Source organism: Bos indicus x Bos taurus, chromosome 11, assembly GCF_003369695.1.
Source record: "Bos indicus x Bos taurus breed Angus x Brahman F1 hybrid chromosome 11, Bos_hybrid_MaternalHap_v2.0, whole genome shotgun sequence".
Taxonomy (NCBI): Eukaryota; Metazoa; Chordata; class Mammalia; order Artiodactyla; family Bovidae; genus Bos; species Bos indicus x Bos taurus.
This window is the reverse complement of record NC_040086.1, coordinates 1,287,136-1,308,593: the sequence shown is the minus strand read 5'-3', so window position 1 is coordinate 1,308,593 and position 21,458 is coordinate 1,287,136. Positions and strand designations below refer to the sequence as shown.

Sequence of the window (21,458 nt, the reverse complement as noted above, 5' to 3'; positions counted from 1 at the left end):
CTGATGTGCCTTCAACCCTCTATCTGAAGGTGCGTCTCTTTAGTGATCCTGCAGGCACCGTGGCTGCTGCCCCATGACTGAGGAGCTGTGGACACAGCAGGCCTGTGCTTCGCAGTTAGCATGCTTTACATGTTTCCCTTTGAGCGGGATCGAAGGTCGTCTGACCCTTTCATTATTTCCCTGGGGCAGAGGTTGTGAGCCCTTGGTGAAATTTAATTATACCCTCCACCAAATCCAATTACTGTCCACACCCATGAAATCCCATTATAACTTTCTTCTGCTTCATTAGAGATACCCTAGGACAGGTCCCTTCTTAACCCCCTGTGGCAGATTTCCTAAGGAATATCAGCCACAGGCTTTGCTCACACTGTTTATTACTCCAAGGAAATATATGCAAAAATTCAAATGACCTATAGTCCTACTTGCTTAAAAACCAAGCACATATCTGGTTTCCAGTAAGAGAGCTGATTTCTTAGGGATTTCACCGTCCCCTCTCCGCCACCAGAGTATTTTCCCGAGTATTCGGATATTTTGTTTTGTTTTTCTTTTTTCCAACTTTTGAAAATTTCAAACAAATTTCATGAGAAAATTGAACTATTGGTATAATATCACTTGGGCATATTCTCCACCTCCAAATGTTAAGAGTGTGGTCTCATTCTTGTTTTCTCTATACACACGTGCACACTCGCGTGTGTGTAAATTAAATGTCAACATTCATTTTTTAAAAATAAGGACATTTTCTTACAAAAGCACAATACTGTCAACACACCTAAGCAAATGAACAGTAATACCATAATGAAAGTGAAGTAAAAGTGTTAGTTGCTCAGGCATATCTGACTTTTCGACCCCATGGACTGTAGCCCTCCAGGCTCCTCTGTCCATGGGATTCTCCAGGCAAGAATACTGGAGTGGGTTGTCATTTCCTTCTCCAGGGGATCTTCCCGACCCAGGGATTGAACCCAGGTTTCCTGCATTGCAGGCAGATTCTTTACCTTCTGAGTCACCAGGAAGGCCCCATACTGTAATACAGGTTATCTAATCGGGATAGTCAGAAACTTAAGGAAGAGGGAGCCAGGTGAACAAATAGAACTACTGGCACTGGAGAAAGCAAGAAGTAATTAGTATTCCTGGAGATACGTGATGACTCTGCATCCATAAAACAAAAACATCCTGGGGACCTCCCTGGCGGTCCAGTGTAACCACAGACTTTGAATTTGTGGTGGTGGTTGTTTAGTTGCTAAGTCCTGTCTGACTCTTGGTGACCCCATGGACTGTAGCCCACCAGGCTCTTCTGTCCACGGGATTCTCCAGGCAAGAATACTGGAGTAGGTATTTCCTTCTCCAGGGGATCTTCCTGACCCAGGGATCGAACCTGGGTCTCCTGCGTCACAAGAAGATTCTTTCACTAACTGAGCCACCAGGGAAGCCAAAAGGGAAGTAAAAGGGAAAAGCTGAGAGACATGGATGATCATGTCCAGGAAACTGATGACATTCCCCAAAGAGGGAGCAGAGAACGCAGGCAGATGAAATCAGAGAAATAAAAGAAGGCAGTTTCCCAAACCTGAAGACAGTCACAAGTCTTTCTTCACAACAGGCAGGACCCACCAGACAAGGTCAGAGCCTGGAAACAGTCTGGAGAATTTCAGATCACCAAGTAAGGACAGAGAAAGGGCCTCCGGACGTTAGACTGAAAAGAAACATCAGATGATTTGCTAAGAAAAGAGTCAGATTCACCTCAGCCCTATTGGCTGCAGCACTGGAGGCTGGACCCCACTGCACCCACACGTCTCTGGGGCTCTTGTCACGGTTGGACTCTGGTGTGGGTCCTGGGAGTCTGCATTTCCAGCAAGCTCCTTGGTGACGGTGACACTGCTGCTCTGCGGACCACAGTTTCAGTGGCCAGGGTCTAGAATAAAATGGAACGACGCCTTTAGAACTCAGAAGAAAATTACTTTGAATGTAAAATTTTACAGCTAGCTAAATTATTCATCAAATATGAGCCAGACTTACAGATATTCAAATGTTCGGGAAGTTTACTTTGCCATGCACTTTCTGAAAAATATTACTTGTAGATGAGGTGGAGAAAAGCATAAAACAAGTGAAGAATTAGAAAGATATCTGTGGATAGCCAATGGAAATTTCCTGTATGACTCAGGGAATTCACACTGGGGCTCTGTAACAACCTAGAGGGCTGGGATGGGGAGGGAGATGGGAGGGAGGTTCAAGAGGGAGAGGACATATGTGCACCTATGGCGGATTCATGTTGATGTTTGGTAGAAACCAACATAACACTGTAAAGCAATTATCCTTCAATTAAAAATAAATAAAAAAAATAAAGATATCTATGCTTTCTGGAGTTAATCCAAGAGGAGTTTGTGTAAAGAAATACCTGCATAGTCGTGGCCAACACAATTAGTCCAAATTAGGACAAGAAGTCAGAGGGCTCAAAAGAATGACTTTGAGAAGGAAATGATTTCTATTCAACAAGCAGAATAATTAAGAAGCAGGAAAATGCTTAATCATGATGGAAAAGCCATATGGTTCTTCTTGAAACAAGTGGGAAAATAGTCGATCAAGACTCTAGGAAAAACAAAACTGCTTGAGAAAAGCATGTTCCAAATAGGAAGCAAGAGAAATATGTTTGACCTTGGCATTTGGAAGCTTCTTCTCTAGCAGAATGAAAACTGCTTGAGAATGGTTATTTCTGAAGTGAAGTTCTAGAGGTAAGGGGTTGGGTAAGAGACTTTGACTTTTTATTTAAGGCCATGTCTTGATGAAATTGAAAGAGAAGAGTGAAAAAGTTGGCTTAAAGCTCAACATTCAGAAAACTGAGATCATGGCATCTGGTCCCTTCACTTCATGGGAAATAGATGGGGAAACAGTGGAAACAGTATCAGACTTTATTTTTGGGGGCTCCAAAGTCACTACAGATGGTGATTGCAGCCATGAAATTAAAAGACGCTTACTCCTTGGAAGGAAAGTTATGGCCAACCTAGACAGCATATTCAAAAGCAGAGACATTACTTTGCCAACAAAGGTCCGTCTAGTCAAGGCTATGGTTTTTCCAATGGTCGGGTATTGATGTGAAAGTTGGACTGTGAAGAAAGCTGAGTGCCGAAGAATTGATGCTTTTGAACGGTGGTGTTGGAGGAGACTCTTGAGAGTCCCTTGGACTGCAAGGAGATCCAACCAGTCCATTCTAAAGGAGATCAGTCCTGGGTATTCTTTGGAAGGACTGATGCTAAAGCTGAAACTCCAATACTTTGGCCACCTCATGTGAAGAGTTGACTCATTGGAAAAGACTCTGATGCTGGGAGGGATTGGGGGCAAGAGGAGAAGGGGACGACAGAGGATGAGATGGCTGGATGGCATCACTGACTCAATGGATGTGAGTTTGAGTGAACTCCAGGCGTTGGTGATGGACAGGGAGGCCTGGTATGCTGTGATTCATGGGGTGGCAAAGAGTCGGACACAACTGAGCAACTGAACTGAACTGAATGTGGCCTAAACTTTTTAAATTGTAGGAGATTTGCTTTACAAGGTTGTGTTAGTTTCTGCTGTACAATAAAGTGAATCAGCCATATTTATACATGTATCCCCTCCCTCTGAAGCCTCCGTCCCGCCCCATCCCACCTCTCTAGGTCATCACAGAGCACTGAGCTGAGCGCCCTGTGCTGTGTATTTTATGCTTGGTGGTGCAGCTTCCCACTAGCTATTTATTTTATACATGGCAGTGTATATTGATATATGCCAACCCTACTCTGCCAGTTCATCGCCCCCTCCTCTTCCTGCCCTGTGCCCACCTGCCCATTCTCTGTCTGCGTCTGTATCCCTGCTTGGCAAATAGGTTCATTGGTACCATCTTTCTAGATTCCAGATACAATATATGATATTTGTTTTTCTCTTTTGACTTATTTTACTCTGTGTGACAGATTCTATACTCATCAACATCACTACAAATGACCCAGTTTTGTTGCTTTTTATGCCTGGGCAATTTTCCATTGCATATGTACCACATCTTCTTTATCTTCTTCTTCTGTTGATAGACAGGTAGGCAGGTAGGTGGCTTCCATGTCCTAGCTATTGTAAATAGTGCTGCAATGATCTTTGGGGTTCATGTGTCTTTTAATTATGATTTTCTCAGGATATATGCCCAATAATGGGGTTGCTGGGTCATGTGGTAGTTATATTCCTAGTTTTTAAAAAAAACTTTTTAAATTAAAAATTGAGTATATTGAAAGCCATTAAAATAAATTGGCCCTCCCTTATAGAAACACATTTATTGCATTCTTACTCATTGGTGTAATTTTTACTATATAAAATAAAGGAACTATGAGTAAAATATAGAAAAAAAAAGAAATAGTCCTTCCTTAAATATAAAAGATGAGGACGGGAAGAGAAGGAATGAAGAGTAACAAAGAAAGGCCTCACTGAGAGAACAAATGCTGCATGCGAGTGCATGCACACACACACACACACACACACCTTACTGTTCTCCCCACCCCCATCGCTGGGGTGAATTCCAGATTCTTCTCCAAGACAGCCTGGACCTCAGGTGCTACAACGGGGCGTTGGGACGGGTACGATGTTGGGCGAGGGCTAGACCTCAGGCTGTAGGACCCTGACTCCCTCTGCTCCTAAAGGAAGCACACAGTTCCTTTAGAAAACCTGAAAGAACGTTCCCTCTGGCCCCAGCCTTCTGGCTATAGGTGAGTCCTAGCGATCAACAGGTGAGGTGTTGAGATGCTAGAGGGAGCGAGGGGCAGGTGCTCCTAAAATCAGAGATGAGGGCTGGGGCGACCCTATCACAGGGCCTCGGGGTATCAGTTCTGAAAGATCTGAGATCTGGCTGCACCAGGAGGGGTCTGAGGAACAGCTGGTACGGGGGTCACCGGGCTGTGGATGACAGCCAGTCGTCCTGAAAGACCAGCCGCCCTCCCCTTCAGAGGAGAAAGAACGAGGGTGTGAGCTGAGGGCCTGCCTGACCCAGCAACGTCAGAGACAGATAGTTCAACAGATCTTCCGGAGGTTTATAGGTGGGATCTACAGATGAGGTGTACGGAATCACCTCGAATGATGGCAGAAGCGAAGAGAAAGGGAGATGTGTGAATGGGCCAGAGGCAGGCGGAGGCCGGCCTAGTGGGGGCTGAAGACCACCACAGGGGAGTGGAGGTATGCCAGGGACCAAGTCTCAGCTTAGAGGAAGGAAATGGCGTTGGAAATGCAGGAGGCAGACGTGTGAAGATTGGGGGCAGAATTTGGTGCAGAGCATTTACAAAATGTGGTCATTCATTCTGGGGAACTTGAAGGGACTTTGGGATAGTACCCTTTTAGAAAAGCAAGATAGTTTCAAACAGACATTCTGGTTTTCTCTTCCAAATCCACTGACTCGTAACAAATCTGGTGCTAATTCTTTCCAAGCCAGATATTCCAGCATCTGACTGTTGAAGGCTCTCCTCAAGAACTCTGTGTGTGAGGTTTGGGAGAAGGAGAGCCGTCTGAGTCTGGGCCTTGTTACCTGTACTTCTGAGCTCGCCAGAGTGGCTTCTTCATTTTCTGTACAGAAATCATTCTTACTCTCTCTCTCTCTCTGTCCCTTTTATTTCCTCCTCCCTCCCTCCTTCTCCCTCTCTCCCTGTCTCTTTCCTTCCTTCCTTCTTTCTTTCTCTCCTTCTAGCCAGAGAATCATTACAGATTCTCCTCAAAGAAATCTTACCTTGATGGGATGTCCAGCACTTGAAAGAAGCAAAGCGTTACTGTACCCAGTGGGAGATAATGCCCAGTTGGCCTTTTCTTCAGCCTCACTCCCCGGGGGACTCCTTAACTGCCCTTAGCTAGCGCGCATTGCCAGATGTGGGTGGAAGAAAAACTCAGGACACGCAGTCCCGTTTGTGTCTACCCATCCTCCTGGGGCCTGGAGGGTCAGATCCAGCTTCATGGGATGAAACCTGTGGTCAGAAGAGCCTGTACTTAGACTGAAAGGATGAGCCTATGGTTACTGAGGGGAAACCTGGGGGGAAGGGACAGTTAGGGAGTTTGGGATGGACATGTACACACTGCTATTTGTGAAATGAGTAACCAGCAAGGACACACTGTATAGCACAGGGAGCTCTGCTCATTGTTATGTGGCAGCCTGGGTGGCAGTCAGGTATGGAGGAGAAGGGACACACACATATATGTATGGCTGAGTCCCTTTGCTGTTCACCTGAAGCTATCACAGCATGGCCAGCTGGCTATACCCTAAGACGAAATGAAATGTTTAGAAAAGAAGAGCCTATGCTGGTTTGCTACTCTGCTCTCACTGTCTTGAAATTCCTAATCATTTTTGAACAAGGTGCTCTGCACTTCTGTTTTGCCCTGGGTTCTATGGCCAGTCCTGCCTAGAGCATGGTCTGGGACCCCAGGGCCACAGGTACAGCCACTTGGAAGGAAGCCGTTGTCCTACTTGGTATAAGCCTGAGTGCCGCCCGCTGCCTGGCTTGTCCTGCTGCAGAGAGGATGACGTGGGCTGGCTTTTCCTTAGAGACCGTGCTTTCTATCCTAATCGACTCTAAGTGTTTCTGCTTTGGCAGCAGACACAACTCGTTAGGCTTTTTAATCCAAGTTTCTCTGTAGCTGACATAAATCAGTGAAATACTCAATGTGTAGACATGCTAGTCGCTTCGTAGATGCCTTGAAAAGCCATTCGACCTAAAAAATTATTTGTAATTGTGCTATATAATCAGTGTTCCCTGATGCATAGGATATTCGTTATAAATGCGTGTTTGTGATATCATTATTCTGCATAACTACTCAGACTCATGGTTTCCACATGTCGGCTGCAGAGTCACTTGATTCCTTCTGCAGGTGGGGTCTTTTACAAAAGGCAAGAATATAGCTGTTTTGGCTGCTCAGTTCCCCAGAGTTCTCTTAAGGAAGGGACTCCTGAGCAGGTGCAGCGGGACTCAGTCCCTGGGAAGTAATCAAGTAGATAAAGGAAAATAGAGTCTTCATCTTTTGAGCCAGAGAACTGTGTCCAAAGCCACAGAAACCATCATCTGGAAAGAAATAACATCACAAGTTGTCTTAAGAAAATCTGGTGTAAGTTTTCAAAACACCAGACCTAGAAGATATGACTATTTGTATTGAGAGGAAATATATTTTATTGTATAAAATGGGTTTCTTTTACTACCAGGTTCATTTTTAAATAATGAACTCTCTGCTACAACTCAAACATTCTGTGTACACAAATTTTACTGAATCTCCTGGTTTGATCATCGCTATTGCTGTGTGAGGGCTTCCCAGGTGGCTCAGTGGTAAAAAGTCTACTTGCCAGTGCAAGAGACACTGGAGGTGCGGATTCAATCCTTGGGTAAGGAGGATCCCCTAAAGGAGTAAATGGCAACTCACTCCAGTGTCCTTGCCTGGATAATCCCATGGACAGAGGAGCCTGGCAAGCTGCAGTCCATGTAGTCACAAACAGCATGCACACGCATTGCTGTGTAAGATAGCATTTCGGGGGTAATCTGGGTGATGACTCGACAAAACCTCTCTGTTTCATTTTAATTTTTCAACTTTTGTGTATATAATTATTTTAAAATAGAAAATTAAAAATTATATGTGTGTGTGTGGGGTGTTATGTGCTCAGTCCTGTCTGACTATTTGTGACCCCCATGGACTGTAGCCCACCAGCCTCCAGTCCGTGGAATTTTCCAGATAAGAATACTGATGTAAAAAAAGAAAAATTTTTAAAAAAGAAAAAAGAATACTGGAGTGGGTTGCCAGTTCCTACTCCAGGGGATCTTCCTGACCTAGGGATTGAACCTGTGTCTTCTGCACTCATATATATGTGTGTGTGTGTGTGTGTGTATTATATATTTTATATAATGTTATATAATTTATATTTTGCATTTTATTGCTTATTATATAATGTATATATACTATATGGTATAGTACATATATAAATATACACTATATGGTATATTATAATGTATTCAGGAACACATATATGAGGTAAAAGAAATCACGTCTTCATTGCATGCTCAGTTGGGAGACTGATGGATCTGTCTTTGCCTCTCCAGGTCATTTATCAAATGAAGTATTGAATGTAGAGACTGTCCTGACCAAACCCCATGGTAGCTGATAGCTCCAACCCTTTAATCTAAACTTCACCAAAGTGCATCAGCAGCAGAAAATAGACTCATTTTAAAAAATCAGCTTGTCTTGTTTCATGACCTAGAAAAAGAGGAACAATTCCAAAAACGAGGAGCAAAAAGGAAAAAGAAAAGAGCGAAGATCTAAACAGAGGAATTTTGTGATACTAGCCAGGCCCCAGTGTGTCTGTCTTTTAAGTTTAACACCTAAACTGGATTATTATGTTCTAGAAACTTTTAAGAAGTTAATAGTTTTTTGGCTACACCGTGCATCATACAGGATCTTCATTCCCCAGGCAGGGATAAAACCCTCGCCCCTAGCAGCAGAAGCATGGAGTCTTAAGTGCTGGGCCACTGGGGAAGCCCCGATGTTCTTCTAATTTTAAATCTAGTTAAAATGCGTGTGTTTTCCCAATTTAATTTGCTTAAATCAGAAAGGTAAGAGCCTATTCGTTGGAAAAGACCCTGATGCTGGGGAAGATTGAGGGCAGGAGGAGGAGGTTGGATGACATCATCGACTCAGTGGAGATAAATTTGAGCAATCTCTGGGAGATAGTGAAGGACAGGCAAGCCTGGTGTGCTGCAGTCCATGGGGTCGCAAAGAGTCAGACACGACCGAGCAACCGAACAACAGCAAAATCAGAAAGGTGGACATAGTGACAAAAGTTAAAGGAAATTGTTAAGGAATTGAATGGATCAGATGAGATGCTGGACACAGAAAAGGGATTTATTTATTCATTCACTTATTCAAGAAAGATTCCTCAACTCCCATAGCCATTTGATGGAACGAACGTGAACAAATTCTGACCTTGTGGCGCTTAACTTCCGGAGGCAGAAGGATGAGGAGACAGCAGCAAGTTGTAACGCTTCATGTCCTTGGGTAGCAGTAAACTCAGTGTGGAAAAATAAAGGCAGTGAAGGTCTGGAGCAGAGGGGTGGGAATCAGAGAGAGCAATGTGTAACGCTGGGAGTGTTGTTTGTTGTCCACCAGGAGGGTGATGGAGTTAGAGCCATTGTAAATTGAATAGGTGAGCAAAAACAAACGATGTGTTAATCCCAGTGATGTCAGTGAAACTGACCTTGAGTGCCGTATCATTTTGATCTTTATTCTAGTCTGAGTTAGTTGATCCCCGCCCGCCGCCATTTTCCCTGTTGCTGGCAGTGTTTGATTTTCACACTTGCTTTGTACAGCATGCGTGCGAGCTAAGTTGCTTCAGTCGTGTCCAACTCCTCTCGACCCTGTGGACCATAGTGGGCCAGGCTGCCATGTCTGTGGGATTCTCCAGGCACAATACTGGAGTGGGCTGCTATGCCCTCCTCCACAGGATCTTCCCAACCCAGGGATCAAACCCACGTCTCTCATGTCTCCTGCGCTGGCAGGGGGTTCTTTGCCACCAGCACCACCCGGGAAGCCCACCTTTGTACAACAGGAATTACAAAAATGTCTATGTCCGTTGACCCCTAATACAGTGATCCTGATGGCCTCTTTTTCATAGTCAGTATTTTGTGACACCCCCTTTTCTATCCTGAAATGAAGTCATGGGTAATATCTATCTAGAGATACGATTTCAAGAATTCAAGACAATACTTCAAAGAAACAAAAGGAATGTGTAATAAGCATGACTATATAGTAAGACCTGGGTTTCCCTGGTAGGTCAGCTGGTAAAGAATCTGCCTACAATGCAAGAGACCCTGGTTCGATTCCTGGGTCGGGAAGATCTGCTGGAGAAGGGATAGGCTACACACTCCAGTATTCTTGGGCTTCGCTGCTGGCTCCACTGATAAAGAATCCACCTGCAATGCAAGAGACCTAGGTTCAATCCCTGGGTTGGGAAGATCCCCTGGAGAAGGGAATGGCTACCCACTCCAGTATTCTGGCCTGGAGAATCCCATGGACTGTATAGTCCATGGGGTCACAAAGAGTCAGACACAACTGAGTGACATTCAAATATGTATATAGTAAGACATGGGCTCCCCAGGTGACTCAGTGGGTAAAGAATCCATCTTCAATTCAGGAGAGTCAGCTTCACCTGGAGAAGGGAATGGCAACCCACTCCAGTATTCTTGCCTGAAAATTCCCATGGACAGAGGAGCCTGGTGGGCTACAGTCCATGAGGTCGCAAAGAGTCTGACACCACTGAGCACAAAAGTTTGCTGGAAGCCACTGGACCTTATCTGGCTGCAGCAGTTAAGAACACCCTGGTGTTTGTTACGTTTTTCACAAACGGCTGACAAACGGTTTATGCTGTGTGCAGGTTGTGGTTCGGGAACTGCTGGCTCAGTACACCAAGCAGTGCGAGGAAAGACCGGTCTCCAGCTTGCTCCGAAACTGGGTGGAATCGTGGAGTGACAGGCTGAGAACCAGGTATGTGATCACTCCAGCTGCCACCATCCTTGACCTGGAGTCTCATTCTTGAGGCTGAGTATACAGAGCCTTGTACAGTTCACACTTGTTTAAATGTAAAATATTGATATAAAATAATCAACAAGGACCTAGTGAGTAGCACAGGGAACTCTGCTCAATACTCTGGAATGACCTATATGGGAAACGAATCTGAAAAAGAATAGATGTAACTGAATCACTTTGCCGTGCACCTAAAACAACAGTGTGCATCAACTGTGTGCGTGTGTGCTCAGTCGTGTCCGACTCCACGACCACATGACTGCAGCCCACCAGGCTGCTCTGTGCATGGAGTTTCCCAGTCCAGAATACTTCAGTGGGTTGCCATTCCTGCTCCAGGGGATATTCCCAACCCATGGATCGAACCCATATCTTCTGTGTTTAAAAAAATACTGATATGTGGAAACACATGTATGGATATGTAATTTCAATTCTCATGCACCCACGATCCAACTTAAGGACCAGAAGACTGCTAATTCTGCTCCTTCCACATGTGTTCCTTCTTTTTAGCATGTCCACTGTGGCACGGACTTTACAGGTTTTTGTTATTTCCGTTTCACAGATGAGGAAACAGGCACAGAGCTTAAGCATTTTGCCCAAGATTACATGCCAGTGGGTGACCAAGCTAGAATTTGAATCCAGATAGTTGGACTCCAGGATCCATGCTTTGGGTTGTTTTCACAGATTTTTCGTGTTATCTATAAGCTTGATAAATAAGGTGTAATGTGTGTGGTATTCTGTAGCTTCCTGTTTTCACTCAATATTTTGTTTCTTAGGTTCATCCAAGTTATTACATGTGGCTGAAGAGCTTCTGTGTCTGCTCATAATATTTCACCATGTATCTGTGCTGCAAGTTACTTATGCTTTCTAATCTCCAGTATCAGTGGATATTTGAGTTGTATTTTTGATATCTTGCACAACCCTCTTGTGAAAAATCTTGTACATGTTTTCTGGGGAACGTGGGCAAGAATTTCTACAGGGCTTTCAAATTTAGTTGCCATGACTCAGAGTGAGAAATGTGTTTTACGTCACCACGGACACCCACACGCCCATAGAGTCCCCTACCCTCCCTCCACCACAGACACGATGAAGCAAACACGCCGTGAAACAGTGCTCATCCTATACTCGTAATGTTCTCTGACGTTTCTTAATTTTGTTTTTTAAAAATACTGATCTCAATCAGTTAAACTGATTTCATGTGCCGTTTTAGCGATTTTCAATCTGTTGCCTGAAAAAACACTCCTTAATAGCGCATATTACCCAGGCGTGAAATTGCTGTGCTGTGGGTATGCCAGTGTTGGACTTTACTAGATCATGCCCATTTATTTTTCAAAGTGACTGCCTACATTTTTTATCCCCACCAACAGCCTGTGTCTTATGAAACCAACACTTGGCATTGTCAGATTTCATTTTTGTCAGCATAAGATAAAGATCTCACACTGTGGCTTTTAAAAATTTTTGTTTTGTTTTTAATTGGAGGATAATTGCTTGACAGTATTGTGATGGTTTCTGCCATACATCAGTATGATTCAGCCGTAGGTACACATATGTTCCCTCCCTTTGAAACCTCCCCACCGCCACCTTCCTCCCATCCCACCCCTCTAGGGTGTCACAGAGCAAACTCCCACTGGCTGTATACTTTCCATCTGGTAATGTGTATGTTTCAGAGCTACTCTCTCAAATCGTCCCGCCTTCTTTCTCCCCGACTGTGTGCAAGTCTGTTCCCTCCGTCTGCATCTTTGCTGCTGCCCTGTAGATAGATTCATCAGTACCATCCTTCTAGATTCCATATATATATGTATGTATACGGGTTAATATTACCATATCTGGCTTTCTCTTTCTGACTTACTTCACTTTGTATAATAGGCTCTAGGTTTGTCCACCTCATTAGAATCTAGTCAGATATTTACTTTTATTTCTTTATTTGACTGCACCGGCTCTTAGTTGCAGCATGCAGGATCTTTAGTTGGGGCATTTGGGATCTAGTTCCCTGACTCAGGAGTGAACCCCAGCCCCCTGAATTGAGAGCACAGAGTCTTAGCCACTGAACCACCAGAGAAGTCCCTCACTATGGCTTGAAAATTGCATTTTTCTTCTTCTTATTATAGTTGAGCATGCTTTCACATTCTCTTTACCATTTGTATTTCTTCTTATCTGAAATGCTTGTCATGCATTTTGTGTTTTTCTGTTTTTGTTTTGTTTGGTCTTAGTCGGTATTGATTTTTAGATGTTACAGCTATCTTCTCCAAGTTTGTGGCTTGTCTTTTGTTTTCTTTATGATGTCTTTGATTAACATAAATTCTTCAATTACAGTTGAATTTATTAATCTTTTCTTTTATATCCCACACTTCCTGTATCTTGTCTACTTTGTGATTGTGAAATATATATGTTTTAATATTGTTGAGAGTTTGAGAGTTTCACCTTTCACCTTGAATTCTTGAATCCATTAGAAATTTCTGTCTGTGGTGTGAGGAAGGGATTTAATTTCATTTTCTTTCTCCCGTGGGGATTGTCAGTTTTTCCAGCCCCATTTTCTGAATTCACTGCCTTTCCCTAGTGATCTGGAACGCCCCCGCTGGCATTCATTAAACTTTTATATATGCGGAAGTCCATTTGTTCCTGGTCTGCTTGTGTGCTCTTTTTTAAGTTGGTTAGTTAGTTTGCTGCTCTGGGTCTCAGTGCAGCATGCAGGATCTTTGATCTTCAGTGCAGCATGCAGGATCTTTTTGGTTGCGAGTGCAGACTCTTAGGTGCGGCATGCGGGACCTAGCTCTCTGACCAGGGGTCGTATTGGGCCCTCTGCATTGGGAGCGTGGACTCATAGCCACTAGACCACCAGGGAAGTCCCTGTTTGTATATTCTGAATCTAACAAAACACTGTCTCAATTCCACTAGATTTATAACAGTGTAATAGTATTATGTGGTACATATTACATATGATACTACTATATCTAAAATATAATTCAGAATTGTGGTGGCTATTCTGGGTCTTTTGTACATCCTTACAAGTGTGAGAGTAAGTTTGTCAAGTTCCTCCAAAAAAAAAAAGAAAGAAAGAAAAGAACATACATACAGCAAAAGGACAAATATTATATGGTTGCACGTATATGAGGTATTATCTACAGTAGTCAAGTTCGTAGAGACAGAAAGTAGAATAGTGGGGCTTCCCTGTGGTCCGGTGGTTAAGACCTTCTGATGCAGGGGGTGAGGGTTTGCCCTCTAGTTGGGGAGCTAAGACCCCACCTGCCTAGCAACCATAAAATCCAAACATAAAACAGAAGCAGTATCGTAACAAATTCAATGAAGACTTTCAAAAAGGACCCACATTAAGGGGAAAAAAAATCTTTAAAAAGAAGAAAGTAGAACAGTGGTTACCAGGGGCCAGTAGGAGGAGGAACTGGGGGATAGTGTTCACTGGCTGCAGAATTGCAGTTTGGGAAAATGAAAAAGATTTGAAGATGAGTAACAGTAATGGTTGCATGACAATGCAAATGTGTTTAATGCTGCTGAACTATACCCTTAAAAATGGCTAAGGTGGCAGATTTTATGTTATGTTTTTTTTTTTTTTAAATCTACTGGAATTTTCTTTGGAAGTGTATTAAATCTATAGATTTGCAGAAAAATTGACATGCTTGTAAAACTGAACTTCCTCTCAAAGATTTTAACCTCCCAAGTGTCTTCCAGAGTTTTATAATTTCTTTCAAACATAGTACAACTTTGGACAGATTTATTACTGGATCCTTTATAATTTTGTTGTTGCCATAAAAAGAACATTTTTTAAATTATGTTTTTTTGTTCTTGATTTATTATACACACTGTTGACTTTTGTATATAAACCTGACCATAAAAAATGTCATTTAAATGTGCTGATAGATTCTTTGGATTTCCATAGACAGTCATACCATCTGCAAATAGTAAATTTTATTCCTTCTTTTCCAGTTATTGCTTCTTTTGTTTGTTTTTGTGAGAAGGTGCCCTATTCCTGATTTTTAAAAGAATTAGTTTGATATTTCACTGTTAAGAATACATTTGCTAAAGTTTTTGATAGGCATACTTTACCTCCTAAGGAAGCTCCATTTACTGTTATTTTTAACATGTTTTTTTTAATCATTATTTGATGATGAATTTTCCTGCAAATGATTTTTCATCTATTAAATTATCTTATATTATTTCTTCTTAACCTGTTTTGATAAATAACACTTGTGTGCTTAAGAAACACTTAGTGTTGTCATATTGTATTATTATTTTTATATTTTCCTGGGTTTGACTTGTTAGTATTATTTTTAGGGTTTTTGTGTACTTATTAGCTTATTGTTTTCCTTTCTCATACTTCCCTGATTGGATTTATATCAAGTTTTCCTGGCCACAGAAGTTATTTTGGGAGTAGTTTCTTATTCTGTAGAAGAATCTGAGAAGTTATTTGAAAACTATCTGGGTCTGGGTAATATTTAAACAACTGATTCAATTAGTTTAGTTGTTTTAAGACCATTTAGGCTTTCTCTTCTCTGCCAGTTTTGGTAAATGATATTTTTCTGGGAACTTGTCTGATTTCAGACTGACTCATATGAGGTTTATCATGTTGCCGTTGTTTACTCTTTCGGTCATGTCCAACTCTTTGCGATCACGTGGACTGTAGCCTGCCACGCTTCTCTGCCCATAGGTTTGTCTAGGCAGGAATGCCGGGGTGTGTTGCCATTTCCTTCTCCAATAAGGTTTATTATACTATTCTCTAATTATCCTTTTAACTTCTGCTAGATGGGTAGTTCAGTTCAGTTCAGTCGCTCAGTTGTGTCTGACTCTTTGCGACCCCATGGACTGCAGCATGCCCGGCTTCCCTGTCCATTACCGACTCCGGGAGCTTACTCAAACTCATGTGCATTGAGTTGGTGGTGCCATCCAACCATCTCATCCTCTGTCGTCCCCTTCTCCTCCCGCCTTCAATCTTTCCCAGCATCAGGGTCTTCTTCAAATAAGTCAGTTCTTCGCATCAGGTAGCTAAAGTATCAGAGTTTCAGTTTCAGCATCAGTCTTCCAATGAATATTCAGGACTGATTTCCTTTAGGATGGACTGGTTGGATCTCCTTGCTGTCCAAGGGACTCTGAAGACTCTTCTCCAACACCACATTTCAAAAGCATCCATTCTTCTGCGCTCAGCTTTCTTTATAGTCCAGCTCTAACATCCATACATGACTACTGGAAAAACTAAAGCTTTGACTAGATGGACTTTTGTTGGTAAAGTAACATCTCTGCTTTTGTCTAGGTTGGTCATAACTTTTCTTCCAAGGAGTAAGCGTCTTTTAATTTCATGGCTGCAGTCACCATCTGTAGTGATTTTGGAGCCCCCCAAAATAAACTCTGTCACTGTTTCTGTTATTTCCCCATCTATTTGCCATGAAGTGGTAAGACCAGATGCCATGATCTTAGTGTTCTGAATGTTGAGTTTTAAGCCAGCTTTTTCACTCTTTCACTTTCTTCAAGATGCTCTTTTGATCTGTAGTTAGGTCCCAGTTTTCATTCCTAAAATTATTTATTGTATTTTTCTTTCTCTCCTTTATTGTTATGTTTAATCTCACCAGATGTTTGTCTAATATATTATTTTTTTCAAATGACCAACTTTTCCCTTTGTTGATCCTCTGACATACCTTTGCTTTTACTTCATTGATTTATGCTCATAAATGTATTGTCTTCTTTGTTGTACTTCTGAGGGGCTTATTGTGCTTTTTTCTTTTGTGTATTTTTTAAATTATTTTTATTTGGAGGAAGACTTTGGTCTTTATAACCCAAATGAACTAATTTTCAAGCAACTATTCATTAAAAAGTATAATTTTATAATCCTGATGAGAGACCTGGGAAACACACTGAATGATAGTGTGGGACTTTGGGGGCTTTCCAGGTGATGCTGGTGGTAAAAAATCCACCTGTCAATGCAGGAGATGTAAGAGACTTGGATTCAGTCCTGGAGGAGCTCATGGAAACCCACTCCAGTATTCTTGCCTGGAGAATCCCATGGACAGAAGAGCCTGGCGGGCTACATCCATGGGGTCGAAAAGAGTCGGACAGTGCTGAAGTGACTTAGCAGGCACGCACACATGCCTGAGACTTTTCACATCGGTTGGCATGAATCTGTCCTTTTTCTCTTGTTTTGTAAGCTACTGCTCACGTTCCTATTTATTCAAACTGTAGGCTGTCTTAAAGCTGGAAATAGCAGCTCCCATATCCGAAGGTTGTTTCACTTAAATCTCCCTCTGTTTGGGGGTGTTTTTTTTAATCTTTTAATTTTATAAAATTTTCTTTGATTTTATTTCAATTTGCACACTCTACAAAGTCAGTAAATCTTTTTAACATTTCTGTGGGCTTCCCAGTTGGTGCTAGTGGTGAAGAATCTGCCTGCCAATGCAGGAGATGCAGGTTCGGTCTCTGGGTCGGGAAGATCCCCTGGAGGAGGAAATGGCACCCCACTCCAGTATTCTTGCCTGGAGAATGCAATGGACAGAGCAACCTGGTGGGCTACAGTCCATGGGGCCACAGAGTCAGACTTGACTGCGGCTGAGAACACAGCCCTGAATGGGCATTTTATAGAGCTGATAGTTTCCCTCACAATTTATTAGCTGGAAAATTTACAACATATAAGTTGAAAGAACAGTACAATTCCCACCAGAACCAGTTCCCTTCATTCAGGAAACAAGTTCCCCATCTACATACCATCTGCCCCTCCATTTCTCTTCCAGGTAGCAGAACAGGGCTGTTTCCATCATTTCAAAAGAAAAACAGATTCTCACCCATATACAAATCTATATTCCTAGTAAATCTTCCAAGATAGACTTGAAATGTGCCAAAGGCAGTGTTCCAAGTGTAAATGTTTGGAAAGTTCTAGTCCATTTATTTTTGTCTCAGTTATTATCCCCCCAAACAGTATACTTCTCTCTCCCACACATCCAGGTTTTACTGATCCAGTCTGGCTGCATTTTTCTCCTTATGTCCCCAAACCTTACTCACTCATTTTTGTGTATATTAAGAAAAGCCTTTGTCATCCAGCACATCTCCACGCATACGCATTGTACCAGGCACTACTTCAGGTGTTGGTGATACAGCAGTGACCTTGGGTTCTCAGCTTTCAGGAAACTTTCAGCAGGTAAAGCAGTTGGATGGCAGTCATACTGACAACTCACAAGAGAGGTGAGCAGATGAGAACACGAGGAACGATGGTCCCTGAAATCCCTCCAAGTAGGCGACCATTTGTATGGACTCCCAGAGGCTGCCCTTCGTTTGGGCTGTGGGAGGAGTCAGTCATGGTGCTGGAAAGACTCCATGAGACTAGGTGAGGTGGGCAGGGCTTGGCTCTGATTGGGGCTGAACTTTATTCTGCAGACCGCCCCATTCTGCCCTTTCTTGAGCCAGTGCGTGCTGCCTCTTCCCCTCCCCTAAGGGGCTGCGCCTGGAGCCCGCACTGCTCTCATCGACCCATGGATGCCTCGGAGGATGTGGAGGTCGAGGAACATCAAGTTTCTGCACTGTTCTTGAATGTTGTGTCGTTTATATTATGAACATTTTCAAATACTCAGGAGAACTGAAATAATTTTAGGGAGCATTCACATACCCAGCATAGAATCAACTAGTAACACGTGACTGTGCTGACTATACCACATATATATCCACGTGTCAAGCCCTCGATCCATCCTTCAGTTCACCTTTTTTTCTCTGATGCATTTCAAAGTAAACTACAGACATTAGCATACTTCTGAATAATTTGGAATGGACATTGTTAACTAACTTTCAGTATTTGGTTACAGTTTTTTCTGCTTATGCAGAAGTTACATGGGGCTGCCCTGGTGGCTCAGCAGTAAAAAATCTGCCTGCAGTGCAGAAGACCTAGGTGTAATCCCTGGGTCAGGAAGATCCCCTGGAGAAGGGAATGGCTACCCACTCAGTATTCTTGCCTGGAAAATTCCATGCACAGAGGAGCCTGGTGGGCTACAGTCCATGGGGTCACAAAGAGTTGGACATGATTGAGTGACTAACACTTTCATTTTTTCACTTTCGTACTAAGGTTTGTTTTCCATTCTGTTTAAAAATTTTTTTTCAAATTTCTACGTAATAATTGACAAAAATTGTACATACATGTGAGCTGTGGGTTTGTCATATATGTAGCCTTTGTTGTTTTTATCATAATTTTGAATTTTGTTGGAAGCTTTTTCTGTATCTACTGAGATGATCAGATTTTTATTCTTCAGTTTGTTAATGTGGTGGATCACACTGATTTGTGGATGTTGAACCATCCTTGCATTCCTGGGATAAATCCCACTTGATCATGGTGTGTGATCTTTTTGGTGTATTGTTTTGTTTGGTTTGTTAATATTTTATTGAGGATTTTTGGATCTATGTTCATCAGTGATATCGGTCTGTAATTTTCTTTTTGTGTGATATTTTTATTGGTTTTGGTGTTGGGATAATTCTGGCATTCTAGAATGAGTTCAGAAGTTTTCTTTTTTCTTTAATTTTTTTGGGATAGTTTGAGAAAGATAGGTGTTACTTCTTCAGATGTTTGGTAGAATTCACCTGTGATGCCATCTGTTTGTTAGGAGATCTTTATTTTTTTAATGATTCAATTTTATGGCATGGAATTACTCTGCTCATATTTTCTATTTCTTCTTCATTTGGTCTTCAAAGATTATATGTTTCTAGGAATTTATTTATTTTGTCTAGGTTGTCAGTTTTATTGGTGTTTAATTGTTTGTATTATTTTCCTTTCTCTTGACAGATGCCTGGGATGTTAATTTTTAACTTCTCTGAGTAGAACTTCTGTGAATATATTTGTATAAAAGTGTTTTCATGAACATGTTTTATTTTTCTAAGGCAAATAGTAGGAATGGAATGGCTGAGTCACAGGTTATGTGTGTTTAGTTTATGAGAAACTGAGAACTTTTTCCATTGGGAATCCCATTTATAATAGCTATAAATGGAGTATAACCTTTAAAAATTGTGAAGCACTGTATTGGATACCTGTAATATATAATATTGTACATCAACTATACTCCAATTAAAAAATATATTTTAGGGATTTTCCTGGTGGTCCAATGGTTATTACTCCATGCTGCCAATGCAGGAGGCAAGGGCTCAGTCCCTGACTGGAGAACTAAGATCCCACATGCTGTGAGGTGTGGCCAAAAAAAATGGTTAAATTAAAAAAAAATTTGCACTGTTTATAATAGCTAGGACATGGAAGCAACCTAGATGTCTATCAGCAGATGAATGGATAAGAAAGCTGTGGTACATATACACAATGGAGTATTACTCAGCCATTAAAAAGAATGCATTTGAGTCAGTTCTAATGAGGTGACTGAAACTGGAGCCTATTATACAGAGTGAGGTAAGCCAGAAAGAAAAACACCAATACAGTATACTAACACATATATATGGAATTTAGAAAGATGGTAACAATAACCCTGTATACGAAACCGCAAAAGAGACACTGATGTATAGAACAGTCTTTTGGACTCTGTGGGAGAGGGAGAGGGTGGGATGATTTGGGAGAATGGCATTGAAACATGTATAATATCATTTATATGAAACGAGTCGCCAGTCCAGGTTCGATGCACGATACTGGATGCTTGGGGCTGGTGCACTGGGACGACCCAGAAGGATGGTATGGGGAGAGAGGAGGGAGGAGGGTTCAGGATGGGGGACACATGTATACCTGTGGCGGATTCATTTTGATATATGGCAAAACCAATACAATATTGTAAAGTTAAAAAATAATATTAAAAAAAATTTTTTTAAAATACTAAGTGGAAAAAGCAGTAAACCAAATTATCTTTACATCGCAAGGATGACCACATAGAATAACTTGACCCAGGCATTCATCGGCAAAATTACCAAGAGAAGCCCCAAATACAGCAAGTGAGAGAAATCAAGGAGATGATTACGTGTACTCACTCTCTATCGGGAGGAAATCCTTTTTGAAAAGATCCCATCTATTTCTTTCAAACTGAAATACTTTGGTGATGACAAAATAATAATGATGGTCTCTGTGCTTTTTTTTTTTTCAGTTTCCTGGCATTTAACATGGACACAGTTGGTCATCTCACCTTTCTGTTGAAAGCGGTGCATTTTCGTGAAAGGATTCTTCAGCGGGGTTTGGTGGCCCGAATTTATTATAAGGTAAAGATACATTGTGTTATAATAATATTTTTCCTTTTGACATGTGTGTAAGGCATATTCTTGCTGGTGAAAGTGTTAGTCCTTTAGTCGGGTCCGACTCCTTGTGACCCTATGGACTGTAGCCTGCCAGACTCCTCTGTCTGTGGGATTTCCCGTGCAAGAATACTGGAGTGGGTAGCCATTCCCTTCTCCAAGGGATCTTCCCGTCCCTGCTCAATGTAATAGAGGATGAGTCAGCAAGTTGGACACAACTGAAGTGACTTAGCACCCATGCAGCAATAATTACAAGCTTCTGGAAATGGCTAGAATTTCTATAAGCCGTTTTGCATGACAGCGTTGCTCACTGTGGAGGTCCTGATGCTTCTGATGAGCTCTGTGTGTCATCTTTAGAGTGGGAGTTGATGAGTGGAGTAAATTTTAAGCCTTACTGAAACCGAAACATCATTATCTGTAATAATGAATACATTATTTTCAGGGTGGGGGGAGTGCATGGGGCACATGTGGAAATTAACCACTGGGCTCGCCTGAGATGCACTCTGTTTCCTACTGAAGTGCCCATGATGTTCTGAAAAACATAGTCTTGCATCAGCATTGATGGAGGTCTAGAGGTAATTTCCACCGAGTGTGGTGCCAGTGGAGTTATTGGAGGAAACCCCCACTCCCACCCCAGAAATATCTATTTCATCTCCTAATCCCAACATGGAATAGACAAGACGACCCTAAGAGAAGGCTTACTTATCTACTTTCTGCCCAGACTCAGAGACTCA

The 21,458-nt window shown here is 42.1% G+C and overlaps 1 protein-coding gene across 1 annotated transcript in view; it reads left to right on the top strand.

Moving 5' to 3' along the window:
• ACOXL (acyl-CoA oxidase like) overlaps positions 1–21,458 on the top strand; it is a 200,126-nt gene that overhangs the window by 87,512 nt on the left and 91,156 nt on the right. Inside the window, exons 7-8 of the mRNA XM_027554367.1 lie at positions 10,388–10,497; positions 20,580–20,691. Coding sequence (XP_027410168.1) covers positions 10,388–10,497; positions 20,580–20,691 — 222 coding nt within the window. The remainder of the gene's footprint in view (positions 1–10,387; positions 10,498–20,579; positions 20,692–21,458) is intronic.